Consider the following 16,541-nt stretch of genomic DNA (forward strand, 5'->3'; position numbering starts at 1 on the left):
TAATCTGAATTTAGAGTTGTCCGATATCAATGGGTAGCTGATAATATTGTCCGAAATAAGCATTTTAAAATTAAATCGGTTACCTCTAACTGGAGATGTCCTGATCGATCGGGCCCATCACGTCATTTTCAAAGTATCGGAATCGGCAAAAAAATATCGGCCATGCCTTTTTTTTAATATATATATATTTTATAATTAAATCATTTTCTAATTGTATTTAACGTTACAGACATAATATGTTACACTCATCCAGAGTCTTTAGTTTAGGCTTAAGGTAGGGTTATCAAATTTATCCCAATTATAGCGTTAGTTATTTTTTTAAAAAATGTATCACGTTAAAATATTTAATGCAATTAATGCATGCGCTGCAGGACCCACTCTCGCATTGTCGCGCTTAATCTGTAATGGCGACGTTTTACCTATATAGAGAGGTAAAAGGCAGCGTAAATTGAGTAGAGTGAATTTTAGCAGCCTTTGGGAGCCTTTTTTTTAATTGGCTAAAGCCTTACAATTTCTCTCCCTATGATTAGAAATATCATGGGAAGCAATGTGTGAAAGCAAGTTAGCAATTGATCTTTTTCTTATCACCTTAAGTTATTTCCCAACGCAGAGAAGATATATCAATTGGTAGCACTACGCACAGTCATGGTTCTACTTCCCATCATGCATTTGGGCATGCCTACAGTATTATTTACTGAAAGCTCAACAAATACACTAGATGGCAATATTTAGTCACAATATACAAAGTCACAAGTCTTTCTATCCGTGGATCCCTCTCACAGAAATAATGTTAATAATGTAAATGCCATCTTGAGGATTTATTGTCATAATAAAAAAATACAGTATTTATGTACTGTATGTTGAATGTATATAATTGTCCGAGTTTTATTCATTTTTTTCTTAATGCATTGCCAAACTGTATATGATCGGGAAAAATTATCAGGAATGATTGGAATTGAATCAGGAGCAAAAGGAGCAAAAAAAAAAAAAGCAATCGGCTCGGGAAATATCGGGATCGGCAGATACTCAAACTAAAACGATCGGGATCGGATCGGGAGCAAAAAACATGATCGGAACAACCCTACCTCTAACATTGAATATACATAATCAGTATTTGGCCAGTTACCAAATGTGCTTATTGCCTTCATAGTGAATGGAGAAGCTTTCTGCCTTGTACATGCGCCAACTCTGTTTAGCACAGCTTTTTTAGCATAATAGCCATTAGAGATCACCATAAGAAGATGGTTGGGACTTGTTCTGTGAGCAGACTATTTGCATTCATGGTGCAAAAAATTAAATGAACAATGAATGATTGAAAAATAATGAAGTATAAACTCGTTACATATCGTATTGGCCCGAATATAAGACAGCCCTGATTATAAGACAACCCCCTCTTTTTCAAGACTCAAGTTTGAAAAAAGACTTTTTGAACATCAAATTAATTTTTATACAGTAAATAATTACAGTACATCTGGAACAAATGATTATAGCAATATATTAGAGAAAAAAAGCATTTTATTTTGCCGTATTCAAATCTTAATATCTGAACATTTAAATATGTAATCTAAAGTGCAATCACATTTGTGAATGAATGGCTTCTGGTTTTTGAAATGTAAATAAACAACTATTACAAACTTTACAAATATTATAAACAAACTTCTATTGTGATACAAAAAAAATAAAAAATTGCAATAATTGCAATAATCATCAAAGTGAGATCTAATTGTAACTGTAGTCTTGAAACAAATCTGAATAAGGAAAAACATTGCAATAAAATAATGCAAACTGGTTAAACTTGAGAGTAGCTGAGATCTATCATGACAGAACAGGTGACGAAGGAACAAGCAGCGTTAAGTGATGCCACCGCTCAACTGGTCACGAATATCATCACGGAGATCCGGGATCATGAAAGGCTCGCTCGCGGGAACCGGGCAAGGGAGGATGATGACTAATCTTCCGGAGCGGATACAGCAGACGTGGGCCTCCATGATATCCCCGGCCATCCCTCCCTACACCAACTTGGAAATCAACTTTTCCAATGAACCTACTCAAATTGACAATATTGCGAGATGCCATGGCAATCAGTGACTTTTTTTGAAAGATATATGATTTAATAAAATGGACTATTCAACACTAACATGCTAGACTGTGCGTCCTGGGCTGTTGGGGGACGGGTATCGATAAGCATTTGCTTTTTTCCCGTCTTCCTTTGTCTGTCATCGTCTTTTTTCGGGCAAATTATTCCATATTCTGTGTCAGTGTTTCTCCTTTCTGGCCAAACTATTCCACACTCTGCAACTGTCAATGATACTGATGATGATGACAATGACAATAAATTCATTCATTCACAGAACATTACTCCTCAAGTTCAGCATTCGCTTCAATGATATCTGGCGCCATCTAGCGTCGTAAATGGGTATAATGTCTAGATCGCGAATATAAGACGACCCCCACTTTTTCAGTCTTATTTCAATGCAAAAAACACCGTCTTATATTTGGGCCAATATGGTATAACTACTCCGCGACCCTTGTGAGGAAAAGCGGCATGGAAAATGAATGAATGAATGAATGGTATAACTACTGCATTACCTGAAAGAAATAGTTACTAAGAAAACTAGAAAAGTAATAAAATACAAAAATATGTGCAAAACCACAGCAAAATGCATTTTGGAAATTGTCATTGCATTAGCATGTCTGTATTTGTATTGATTTGGTCGTCCCCTGGTGGCTTTTTGGGGTAACAACTGCAAACATGATTAAATTGCGAATGAGTCCTTTTAATTAATTATTGGCATTTTGGCTCATTTTTAGAATTTTCCATGGGGGAAATTAATTTTCTATAACTTCAGTTGAAGTTCTCAAATTTTTCACAGAATGTTTTTTTTTATTTGGAAAAGTTGTTACATTTATCATTATTATTCAAGCATCCGATGGGACATTACTATACAATTATCAATAACACGTTAAGTGCACGACCGCATATATCGGTGTCAGATTTTTGGAGTTGGACAATATCGGGATATTAAAAGTCATTATCGGACAACTCTAACCATATTTAAAGAAATCATGCAATTCTCAAAGATACATGTTTGTGCAGTATGAATTTATCATTACTGTGTCAAATGGAAGGATAACACAAACATCCATTTTGATAAACATTTTCCAAACTTCCTTAGATACCAATATTTCCATGTATACTGGTCCGAACATTGTCTTTTAATGCAATAGTTAACCAGCAAAATTTAGGGTTATTTTGCTTTCAGTTTAAACTTGTTTTGTTAGATAATTAATGATTAGATAATTTCTTGCAGTAATCCACATACATCATTCAGAAGTTTAGAATATATGATGAAATATTAAACATGCATGGAGCAGTAACTCAATAAATTGATAAATAAATGGTTTGTAAGAACTCACAACATTGCCCATGAGAAAAAAGAAATGCTAGTCAAACTTCTCTGTTAATTTTCCACTGCAGTAAAAGCACCAACGAAGCCAGCAAGCAAACAAGCAATAAATGACTCAATTTTTTTTTTCTTTCAGCCTACCTTGATAATGTCCTCAGGTGTCTTCTCCACTTCTTTTAATCGCTTCAGAATAAATTCCTCATTGGCAGAGATGTTTTGCTCCTCTGTTTCTAAGGCCACAATCTCTTTTTCTATCCTAGTGAATAAAACAAAGGCTGTTTCAGGAGCACCTCAAAGGAAAAGATGTATTCGGATTCAGAACAGTTCAATGTGTCATCCACAAATGTTAATTAAAGAAAAAGCCATATGCAGCATTTTTCACATCCGAAAACCAAGCCTTCGGATCTGGGCCACATCTCATGGGTCTGGGTGGATTTGGGGAAAAGTCTTTGAGAGAATGGCGGAAGAAGAAGCTTATTAGTGGTTGTGGTATAAGGTGCCAGACTGAGCATCTAGGGACTACAATGCGAGTGTAAGAGTGATAAAAACAAATGTAACACAGCTGCTACACATTGCCACTTGTGATCTTGTCAGTGGTGGAGGAAGTACAATTTATTTATTTATTTATTAAAGTACAGACAAGTTTCCGAGGTACTTCTGCTTTACCTCCGCATTTCTGCTCGCGACTTCAGTTTTACACTTTCTCTAACCAAAACAACAGTGGAGCTGGAGTGGCATCACTCATCAAAATCCTTCAAAAAAGACAATTTGGAAATAGCACATCCATCTGCCATCATCACGACATGGGAGGACAACATGTTCATAAAGGCACACTGCTTACTTCAACCGCACTTCATGTTGTTCTGTCTAAACCGGAAGTCAGAAGCAGAAAATGTCAAAGACGGTGCCGCCCATGTTTCGCTCAGGAAATAAGGTGCAGGTAAAAGGTACAGGTGCAAAAAAAATACTTAAATAAACTAAGAAAAAAGATAAAAGAAGAAGAAAATGTATAAAAAAATGTACTCAAGTAAAAGTACAAAAGTAGTTGCTTTAAAATTTACAAGTAAAAAATAAAATATTTTCTCCCGATCGAAAAATACATGTATATATATTTTTTTAAATATACATGCATACATACATGTAGAGATCTGAGTCAATATGCAAAGTAAGAACCAGAAAATTCATTGACTGCTGAGTTTTATTTAAAACTGCAGAACAGAAAAAAAGTGAAATAGACTGCACTGTAAACAAAAGCTTAACAAGCTCAAAAACTCCAAAACTTAGCTTAATGGTGGATTGCAAGCAACTATTGGGTGCATACTGCCACCTACTGTCCAAGAGTGTGCAGCACACATCTGAAGGTGCGCTGCTCTCACAGTTGGTTTTTATTGTTCAATATCCTGTTCACCTGCCTAATCTTGCTTGTGTTGCTGCCTATTGTGCTCGATTACAGTATAGTTGCACGGGGCTTAGTGACTGCGCCGGAAGCATGAAAACGAAACGATCAATTCACAATGCGAAAAAAAGAAAAAAAAAGTAACGTGTAACACAGGCGAAAATTTGAAAAGTATTGGAGTAAAAAGTTCATATACATTACGTGCTGTAAAAGTAGAAAGAACCATTTCACATTTGTACTCAAAGTACAGATACACAAAAATCCACCTTAGTACAGTAAATAGGTACATTTACTTCGTTACAGTCCACCACTGGATCTTGTAACACGAACAAGTCACATGACACTGGGGAAAAAAACTTTTTTTTTTTTTTTCATTTTTTGCGTGTATATTTATAAAGCTGCACATTAGTTTATTAATTTGCCTTTTTTTGGTGTCGTCTAATGCTTTAATTTACCAATCACATTCGCCTCATGTTTCCTCTGGCGCTGGGGCTCTCCTAGAATTTTCCTGCAGATTTTCTTTGTGCTGCTTTATTCCCACCGGAGAGTGCAGATATTGCTGAGCAGAGAGTAGCCCCGTCTCCGCCTCCATATGCAGTATCCTAGGTCTTAAATCGAATGTATTTGAGCAGTCTTACTGAATTTTTCGTCGTTCTCTGCTGAATAGGTTATAGCCGCAGTTAAGTGTGCTTGGCAATGTGATGTGTTTAAAACAGTCCTACTCCATCAGACCACCGCTGATGTGTATTTTGGTTGCTATCTCAAATCTCAGCATGGGTTTATAAAATGAGGTTAGTAACACAGATGTGTTATCTGACATGCCAAATTGGAGTTGAGGCAGCTGTGCAGCATTTTAGTAGAGCAAGTAAAGTGTACTCAACTGTTTTTAAAGCTCACACAAGCATAGGAATTGCTTAATAATGTAATTCTAACTTCTATAGAAACAGATAGGGAATTAGAGGAGTTACCTGTCGATATTGCTCTGCAGCTGATCGCTCTGTTGCTTTTCATCCTCAGCCTGAAGCCTCATTGCCTCCTGCTCCTCCTCTGATTGCTGACACAAACCGTCCATCAGCCATTGCTCCCTGAGTGCTTTTTTCTGTCAATTAAATAAAGTATATTCAGGCAGAGCTTGCACTTCAATCCCATATGAGTGATTTCACTGTATTAACATATTTAGAGCTCAAAGAGTTTCACTCTATTGAAGTTTATATATATTTTATATGCAGGAATCTCACAAGGGGTCCATAACACACACACACCAACAAAAAAAGCTGCAGTACATAAGAAGAAATAAGTGACTAGGAAAAAAAAAATTTAAAAGACATAAAAGCTATCAGTGCACAATAAACAGGCTTTTGTGCCAATGGCGCCAAAGGCTTGAAGTATATCTAAGGCTCTTTGTAGAGTGTTATTTTCATGAAAATATTATTTTCAGATTCATTTAACCGAGACATGAAGCTGTACATCAAATTCCTTAAAGGGAACTGCAGACAAAGACTTGTAGGCTCTAATCAGCAACAATTGTTCTCTTTTACCAAAATATGTTATTAGAAACACATAAAATATTGCCATTGATTTAAAAATCTATAATATTTAGTACATGTTTTGACCTACGGAGAGCGCCATGTTTTATGCGCACAATGGAAGCTCGGGGTGATGACGTAGTTTGTCACTGTCACTAGACGAACACTACCGGTGTTCTGCAATTCTTCCTACGTGGCGCGACGTCCACCACATACGCACATCGGTTAAAAGCGACGAGTGCTTACTATTTGTGTTTTTATTGGGTGTTTTTTTTTTTACCTTTTATTGCTTCAAGATACTTTTTGCATGTGTTTCCCTTGTATACTTTTAAGCATTGTGTTTTCTTGTTGTGGCTTTAAAGCAGATTGTTGATCTGTTGACCACATTAGTCACGTAGCGTATTTAAACCACCCTTATTTGATATTACTATGTTTAAGTATTTTCTTAAGGCTTCTTTACTATATTCTGTCTGTATGCATCTAAACAAAACAAGCTGAAAGCACACGGTAGTACTTTGGATGTCAAATTTGCCCGTGCCAGTGTAGTACATTTTGGCAGTTTACATTGAAATTTTAAGACAGCTTTCTTATCCCTTCAATTGAAAATTTGTTTCGGATAAAGAAATCATTTTCCAAGATGACAATGCATCATGCCAGAGCTAAAACTGTTAAAGCATTCCTTGGAGAAAGACTCATCCAGTCAATGTCATGGCCTGCAAATAGCCCAGATCTCAACCCTATTGAAAACCTGTGGTGGAAATTGAAAAAAAAAAAAAAAAAAAAGGTCAACAGCAAGGCTCTGACCAGCAAGGCTGATCTGGCAATTGCAATCAAAGAGTGTTGGCACCAAACTGATGAAGAATACGGTTTGTCACTCATCAAGTCCATGTCTCAGAGACTGCAAGCTGTCATAAATGCCAGAGGTGGTGCAACTAAATATTAGAGATGTGTTTTGATTGTTATTTCTTTGTTTGTTTCTTATGATTCCATATATTTTTCCTCAGAATCTATATTCATTTCCCTGCACTTGCTCTATAAAAGTAATATTTACTGACCACCACAATGTTTTTTATTCATTTCTTTTAGTGTTTCTGAATGCCAAGGAGTTGCACTTTTGAACTAATTCATTATTTTTTTCCAAGCTTTTTATCTGAGTTTGTTCCACATAAATAAAATGTCTGAGTGAGCGCTCGTCTGAGACTGGTGATTCCATCCTTTTGGCTAGGGGTTGTATATTGTATATTTTAAACTGTTATGTCTTTGTTCATTCGTAATCCTTCAAACTAATAATTAATTTCACATTAGTCAGTGCATCTCATATTCAATATGATACTTCTCTACTAAGTGTGTTAGCTTATACCGGTCATTAAAAATACCTTTATGTATTGGAGTTTAAGTTTTTCTTCCTCTATTTCTCTTCTTTTCTTGGCAATGTACTCCTGGATTCTCCTTTTGTCCTGTTGAAGAAAGTGAAACATTTACACCTGTTGTTTCTTGCTAGGTCAAAGTCTTCAACCTTGGGGTGACAGCTGTTAACAGACTTCCATAAATAAACAAAAAGTACCACAGATTTATGAGAATGACCTCACCCAGATACACCTTTAGTCTGTTAATTGCCACATTTGTATTTGACTCTAAAGCGCCTAAGGTGTTGTCAGTAGTTGAATAGGGCATGTTTATGTCTGTGATGCACAGGATGTTGGTGGGATATTGTTGCCTGAATTTAGCTCCAGAATCCAGGATCAGCATTGCACTACGCGCCAGTGAAAGGAGATCTCTTTAATTTTGTCTTCTAGTATTTATAGACCTGTCTGACATTGCTTCAAGGATGACCGTTGTCTGTGACCAGTGATGGTTAATTCTCTATTCACAAACACATTAAGGTGAATTGCAGTCGAGTGGTTCGCTACCAGTACCACTGGTGCAGTTTTCTAAATTGCTTAACAATGCTATGAAGATGAGTACCAATCGGTGTCTGCATGATGTGCCCTGTTTGAAAGTGGTGATGACTCAATTCAGCCTGGCTTTCACATAAGAGTCAGCTGGGATAGATTCCAGTTCTAAGTAACCCTGAACAAGCTAAGCAGTATCAAAATTGGATATAGAAATGATGAGATGTGGCCCCTCAGAGTTCTAATGATACTACCATCTGTTCACCATCCTCCATGACAAATAGCACAGTAACAGACAATCATATTTTCTATTTTTATAATTCAAACCACGATGGTCATTACAGAATTTCAAAAACATTAAATCCAATTGCAACTAATTGCTTTACGTGCTGCAGAATATCATTCACTCAATTATGTAACCCTCCCTAGCAAGGAATGTCCATGGACAGAATTCTATCTTTTAGAAGACACGCCCACACGCGCTTTATTTATCTATAAGTCTTTTATTTTTGGGCTGTATCATGAATGCTGTTCACAGTGACACACTGTGTTGGCTGTATAATAGTGTTGAGCAAAAAAGAAAATAAAAAAAAGAAAGCACAGAATATGATCAAAGTCGTTACCGTGATAGCCTGGAGACGTTCCTTCAGCAGGTCTTTTTCCTCCATGATGTTCTTTGAAGCAATGATTTATCTGAAAGAGTATTTCAGATTATGTTTAATTCATTTCAACAAGTTATCTCTTTTTCAGCCAACTCCTTAGAGCCAAGATATGAGCATGATCATTTAAACGAGTAAAACATAATTACAAGATTAGTCAGCTTATCCGTCTCCCATTCATGTCTGCCTGTCTTTTAATTCATTCATCCTTGCACCCATTCATTGTCTACCTTGAAGCAGAAATTTCCAAAACAAATTTCCAAAACAAAGGTTTTTCGGATGATAAAATTTATTAGCAGTGCTTGATTTGTAAATCATAAGGTGCCTGAACACGTAGAGTACATATGAGAGTGCAGGGATGACGAGACGGGCACAGGTCCCAGAACATACACAGAAAATGGTGCTGAAAACAAAACGAAAATGCCTTGCCTGGCACAGCCAGACTATTCTCCCTGTATTTTTCAAACACTGTGAGAAATAGTCTGGGACCCAGTTCATTAACGGCCTCTCGAGCAAGGTACAAAATCAATCGTCCAATCAGATTCATTTATTGGCGTGACGTGTTCTTAACGAGTAACGTCACTCTTGTGCGCCAAACGTCGTGTCTACAACAACACAGTTGGCGAACGGGAGAGCCGAGAATATGTTCCAATCTGCGGTAAAACCAGTTTTAAATGACCAAAAACACATCAAAACAAGTCGTTGACAACAGTCAACATGGCTCGCGCTAGCCATGTTGAATAAACTTCTCCATTCTCCGCTCACGCTAATTACTTGTCGCTTTAACAACGTCACGTCTGCCCGTCGCTGATTGGTCCACTCCATTGTCAGTTTACTGTGGCTTGCTCCGCCCTCGGAATTTGATCCGCCGGACGGTCGCCAGACTCAATCGTTGGAACAGCGGTGAGTCTGGTATACCAGGCAAGAAAATGCCCATTTGCCATGCTTTCTTTTTTTCTTTCTTTTCTTTGTGCTTTTCTGACTTGTTTTGAACCGTAGTCCTTCTTTTTGAAAAAAGACAGCAAATGCAACTGTGTTTTTGGCATGTTGAAATACAGTTTCATCCTGGCTGATTGCTCCTCAGATGCCGCAGTTTTTTTTTTTCTGTTTTTTTTTTTTTTTATGTCAGGGGCGTTTTGTTGGTTCAGCTTTTCAGTGCATCAACAAATCTCCGACTCTTTCAAATGACGTAAATTTTTACAAACAACATGCAATTCTCGGGATTTGTTCTGTAAATTAGAAGAAGCAAAAGTTTGTGGTCGAAGGTGGCGGCAGTCCACTGTTATTTTGTTTTCTTATTGATGCCACAATAAAGTGGAGAAAGCTATCAATGACTCCTCTCCTTCTTTCTCCCATTCGGGGCTATTACAATACATTTTTTAAAAATGTTGTGCCGAATCTGCCCAAATAAGTCCCGGAACACAGGAGGCCAAAATCAGGAGGTGGGTTAGGGTTAGGAGAGATCCTGCACAAATTAACCCCTGGTTGTTAGTCTCAGTCATATTTTAGTCATCTCAAAATGTCTTCGTCTAGTTTTGTTGACAAAAACAACACTAATTTTGTTAGTATTAGTCAACGTTTACCAAAAAATGACTCTTAAACTAAAGAAATAAAAAAAGGTTATCAACTATGAATATTGACAGACGAGCACATATTGTAGCGTCTACTAAGACAACGCCAAATTGGTGATTATACACACTCAGCATGAAAACAGTACATTATTTTTAATTAATTATAGCCACCTGGATGTCACGAACTGTATTTAAAAGAAATTGTCCAAGAGTTTAGCCGTTAGCATTAGCCTAATGTTAATGTGAATGCCATGCTATGCTAATGCTACGAGTTACATTTAAGTGTTGATGATCACTCAGCCCAGACCTTTAAAGGCGAAAGCAACATTGCATATTCTCTCTGGCCAAGAAAACAAATCTTACCATGTGTGCAAGCCTGCACAGAGACTGGAGACAACACACTGGTGAGTCGGGAAGTGGGGGTCGGGGGCGAGTGACACAACCAGACACTGCTACGATGCAGGCTAACTAAACATGAAATGTCACACATTTTGAACATGTGACGGAAACTATTGCACATTTTCGTCTCGTTCTCGTCTTGTCAGATGAAAACTGGCATCCGTCTCGTTATGTTTTAGTCCCCCAAAACACGTTTTCAGCTCCTTATCATCTCATCGTCATGAAAAAACTGTTTGTTGACGAAATATTTTCATTATCATCATGGTTGACGAAAACAACACTGCAGAGGAGTGCTAATTGTTTAGGGAGCGCATGATTGTTAGTGACATTTAGAGGTCTGATTGGCATGTTTTTTCATGGATTTGTTTGGTCACTCTCCCATGCTACAAGGACAGCATTTTTCACTGGGTCACCCATTCCCAGAAGCACTGAGTTTGGGTCAGTCCTTCACGGAACGTCAATATTGGTTGACCAGTTAGTCCTGGATTGCACTGGATCATGCAGTATGGCCATTGAACTTCCCCTGTTCAGGCTCAAGCACTTTGAATTGCTACGTGTTGAATTGTGCTATACAAATACACTCACCGGCCACTTTAGTAGGTACACCATGCTAGTAACGGGTTGGACCCCCTTTTGCCTTCAGAACTGCCTCAATTCTTCGTGGTATAGATTCAACAAGGTGCTGGAAGCATTCCTCTGAGAGTTTGGTCCATATTGACATGATGGCATCACACAGTTGGTGCAGATTTGTCGGCTGCACATCCATGATGTGAATCTTCCGTTCCACCACTTCCCAAAGATGCTCTACTGGATTGAGATCTGGTGACTGTGGAGGCTATTTGAGTACAGTGAACTCATTGTCATGTTCAAGAAACCAGTCTGAGATTATTCCAGCTTTATGACATGGCGCATTATCCTGCTGAAAGCCATCAGAAGTTGGGTACATTATGGTCATAAAGGGATGGACATGGTCAGCAACAATACTCAGGTAGGCTGTGGCGTTCCAAGGATGCTCAATGGGTACCAAGGGGCCCAAAGAGTGCCAAGAAAATATTCCCCACACCATTACTCCACCACCACCAGCCTGAACCGTTGATACAAGGCAGGATGGATCCATGGTTTCATGTTGTTGACGCCAAATTGTGACCCTACCATCCGAATGTCGCAGCAGAAATCGAGACTCATCAGACCAGGCAATGTTTTTCCGATCTTCTATTGTCTAATTTCGATGAGCTTGTGCAAATTGTAGCCTGTTTCCTGTTCTTAGCTGAAAGGAGTGGCACCCGGCGTGGTCTTCTGCTGCTGTAGCCCATCTGCCTCAAAGTTCGACATACTGTGCGTTCAGACATGCTCTTCTGCCTACCTTGGTTGTAACGGGTGATTATTTGAGTCACTGTTGCCTTTCTATCAGCTCGAACCAGTCTGGCCATTCTCCTCTGACCTCTGGCATCAACAAGGCATTTCCGCCCACAGAACTGCCGCTCACTGGATATTTTTTCTTTTTCGGACCATTCTCTGTAAACCTTAGAGATGGTTGTGCGTGAAAATCCCAGTAGATCAGCAGTTTCTGAAATACTCAGACCAGCCCTTCTGCCACCAACAACCATGCCACGTTCAAAGTCACTCAAATCACCTTTCTTCCCCATACTGATGCTCGGTTAGAACTGCAGGAGATTGTCTTAAACCATGTCTACATGCCTAAATGCACTGAGTTGCCGCCATGTGATTGGCTGATTAGAAATTAAGTGTTAACGAGCAGTTGGACAGGTGTACCTAATAAAGTGGCCGGTAAGTGTAAATTCGCCTTGCCTTGCCTTGCCTTGCTCAAGAACAAGACTGAAGTGTTTGAGTCTACCTGGATTCGTCATTACATTGCACAGTTTACTGGACAAGAGTAGATGTTTGTTCCAGCCTTTATTTGAATTGTTGGACAGGGCAATTATGCTAAATCTGAGATCCAGTCAAGGTTACCAACTGTTGAGCTGGGAAGGTTCATGTTTCCATACACCAATTACAGATTAACTGATAACATCGATAGCTTAAAAAGTTGTGTTCACTGAGTGGCAGCTGCTCATTGGTACTGAAATTTTAGCAAGAGGCTTTAGTATATTTAGATGTTTTTTTCTTTGAGATTTGGTATGATTTTTATTGAAGTTGGTGTAATTGTTTAGCTAGGCAAACCTATAGCTATATCTAGAAATGCTGATGCATGGCAAAGAGAAGAATGAAAGGGAATTGGAGTTCTTGCTTGTAAAGGTCATGCTCTTGTTGTGCTTGTCCACCTGTTGGCACCATGGCGGTTTGATCCAACATGCTAAAAATACCAAGGCTCCACGGCTAACAGTGGGTCTGCGCTGACTATAAAAGAACGTCAACCGGATACAACAGGTTAAAAATTAAAACATAAAATGCTTATTAGTCATACTGACAGCGCGTTTGGGAAAATGTGGAGAATTAGGATTTGGGACCTTTCAATTACGATATAAAAAGGATGCAATTCAATTAAGAATGACTATTAATTAAATGCTCCTTCTTTTGTAATCCGTGAAGAAAGTTTGAGCAGAGCTTCGTTATTCTTATCTCTGGCTGACCTGTCGGTGATCTTCAGCAGACTCCAATCCAAGTGACATGACCCCAATACTTCCTTGTCTGCCTTGCCATTCAGTCAAGGTCCTCCTTATTTGTAATCTCTGCCGTCCCCTCCTTAATCTGATCTGTGATGGATTAACTGCTCACACATTAGCTCAACAGCATAGGTATTGACCAACATGTACAATGCCTTTCTACCACAGTCCAAATCAGGTGCCATTACAACAGGTTGAGAAAAATTGATGTTTTTTTCCAGACTTTCAGCATTTCATAATTCATGTACCTTTATGCAACTGACATAATTATTTTCAACACGATTATCTCGTCCTTCATAGCCAATATACATATGTACATACCTAAAAAGGAGCATCCAATTGTTGGTTTACTTTGTATGTTGGCAAGCAAAATTCTTTAATTTCCCACACCTTACGTTTAAAATATAAATAAAATACAATCAGCCTAGTAATACAAGCTGTGCTATTATTGATGTCGTTTCTGTTGGTCTGTTGGTCGCCCAAATTTTGATAATAGTATAGATATGAATACGTAGCCTTATTATGAAATTCTTAGACACTTTCTAGTGTTGCCGCACTCATCCAATGAAATGTTGTCCTGACTGGATATTAGGAAGTGATTGGCTCATCAACAGATAAATATTCAACACTATTGTACGAAGATGTACAAAGAAAAATACAGACAATCATTGCGACTATATGAACATGGATGCAGTGTGTATATGTATGTTGTTCACAAGTGATTTATAGTGAGTTGGACCTCAGAACCCTGCAAAGATGTTATACACCATTTGAATGAATATGAATGAAATACCTGCATGAGAGAATTAAAAAAAAAACAAAAAACACTCAAGGCACAACTTGATATGTATTTTTGCCAAATTACATCGCTTTTAACATCATAGTGAACTGTACGGTATTTAGCTAGGAGTAGCAAAAGGTGTACTCACCCAGTGTGTTGTGTGTCCTTTAGTAGATCGCAGAGCTCGTGTTAAGGAAGTCACTCTTATAGCATATCCAACATCATTACAGTGCTTGGGATTGTGTTCAGGAGATTGTGTAGGCTGAGAGATTCAGCAGCCAGGAAGACAACCCCACCTCCCTTGCTCATTCCCTCCCTCCCTCTCCCTCCCTCTCTCTCTCCCAAAATATTTCCCGCAAATTAACCTGTACACAACCAACAAGTTAGTTTATCCCGATTTAAACATTCTAAATTTCATCCGACTTTCAATTCATTGGATATAAAATAAATGATTTCCATGTGCCGCTTTGAAATACTGTCCCACTTTCCAGAATTACATGGATGGATTTTTGTTACCATAGCAACATTACCCACTCAAATTGGTACACGATTACAGCCTGTGCATGGAGGAAGAACAGATTCAAGATGTTTGTCTTCAGAATGGCATTCCAAGATATGCTGCATGACAGGTACATGGACATATACTGTAATTCTTGAGGGTGTGTTATCTTGAAAATCTCATTCCTTTTTAAACCGACATGACACAACTAAAACTGTTTGTATGATGTTTACAAAGAAACCTTTTGACATCATGCATTCAGGTGTCTTTTTGGGACTATAGGAACTACAAATTGTCTCTGAATTTTAGTACATTGGAATGACACTTGATTTCACACTGTCTTTTAAAAGTAATATTAAAAGAATACAGTGGCATGAAAAAGTATCTGAACCTTTTGGAATTTCTCACATTTCTGCATAAAATCACCATCAAATGTGATCTGATCTATGTCAAAAATCACACAGATGAAAAAACAGTGTCTGCTTTCACTAAAACCACCCAAACATTGATAGGTTTTCATATTTTAATGAGGATAGCATGCAAACAATGACAGAAAGGGGGGGAAGATACATAAGTAAGTGAACCCTCTGCCTAAGGAGACCTAAAGCGCAGTGGAAACCAATTTTTACTAGGGCTGTCAAAATTATCGCGTTAACGGGCGGTAATTAATTTTTAAAAAATTAATCACGCTAAAATATTTGACGCAATTAACGCACATGCCCCGCTCAGATTAAAATGACACCAATGTAATGTCCACTTGTTACTTGTTTTTTGTTGTTTGGCGCCCTCTGCTGGCGCTTGGGTCCAAATGATTTTATGGGTTTGGGGAGTGAGCATGGTGTAATGACATCAACAATGGCGAGCTACTAGTTTATTTTTTGAATGAAAATTTTACAAATTTTAATCAAACGAAAACATTAAGAGGGGTTTTAATATATAATTTCTATAATTTGTACAAACATTTATCTTTTAAGAACTACAAGTTTTTCTATCCATGAATCGCTTTAAAAGAATGTGAATAATGTTAATGCTATCTTGTTGATTTATTGTTATAATAAACAAATTCAGTACTTATGTACCGTATGTTGAATGTATATATCCGTCTTGTGTCTTATCTTTTCGTTCCAACAATAATTTACAGAAAAATATGGCGTATTTTATAGATGGTTTGAATTGCGATTAATTACGATTAATTAATTTTTAAGCTGTAATTAACTCGATTAAAAATTTTAATCATTTGACAGCCCTAATTTTTACCCAACAATTTAAGTCAGCTGTGTGCCCAATCACTGATTAGTGGTTTAAAGCTGCCCTGCCCACTAAAAAACACACATCTGGTAAGAATTGTCTTGATGACAAGCATTGTCTGATGTGCATCATGGCTCGGTCAAAAGAGCTGTGAAGACCTGTGATCAAGGATTGTTGATTTTTATAAAGCTGGGAAAAGACACAAAACCATCTCTAAAAGTCTGGATGTTCACCAATTGACAGTCAGTGAAGATGTCTACAAATGAAGAGAGTTTGGCGCTGTTGCCTCGCTCCCAAAGAGTGGCCATCCACCAAAGATGATGCCAAGAGTTCAGCGCAGAATACTCAGGGAGGTAAAAAAGAACCCTACAGTGTCTGCTAAAGACTTACAGAAATCACTAGCACAGTCCAATATCTCTGTGCATTCATCAACTATATGTAAAACTATGGCCAAGAATGGTGTTCATGGGAGAACGCCACGGAGGAAGCCACTGCTGTCTAAAAAACATTGTTGCTCGTTTAATGTTCACAAAAAGGCA

At 38.0% G+C, this 16,541-nt stretch overlaps 1 protein-coding gene across 2 annotated transcripts in view; it reads right to left on the reverse strand.

The window, feature by feature from the left end:
* LOC130908646 (myosin-11-like) overlaps window positions 1-14,550 on the reverse strand; it is a 57,446-nt gene extending 42,896 nt beyond the window's left edge. The window contains exons 1-5 of one of the 2 annotated variants that reach the window (XM_057824302.1): window positions 13,442-14,340; window positions 8,845-8,914; window positions 7,706-7,786; window positions 5,772-5,902; window positions 3,549-3,663 (exon numbers count right to left, since the gene is read on the reverse strand). In XM_057824302.1, the coding sequence (XP_057680285.1) occupies window positions 3,549-3,663; window positions 5,772-5,902; window positions 7,706-7,786; window positions 8,845-8,889 (372 nt within the window). In that variant the 5' untranslated portion in view covers window positions 8,890-8,914; window positions 13,442-14,340. Of the gene's footprint in view, window positions 1-3,548; window positions 3,664-5,771; window positions 5,903-7,705; window positions 7,787-8,844; window positions 8,915-13,441; window positions 14,341-14,403 lie in introns of those variants that run through there. The other variant, XM_057824301.1, reaches the window with a different exon arrangement.
* Between the last annotated feature and the right edge of the window lie 1,991 nt (window positions 14,551-16,541).

Source organism: Corythoichthys intestinalis, chromosome 20 (genome assembly GCF_030265065.1).
Source record: "Corythoichthys intestinalis isolate RoL2023-P3 chromosome 20, ASM3026506v1, whole genome shotgun sequence".
In the NCBI taxonomy this organism is placed as follows: Eukaryota; Metazoa; Chordata; class Actinopteri; order Syngnathiformes; family Syngnathidae; genus Corythoichthys; species Corythoichthys intestinalis.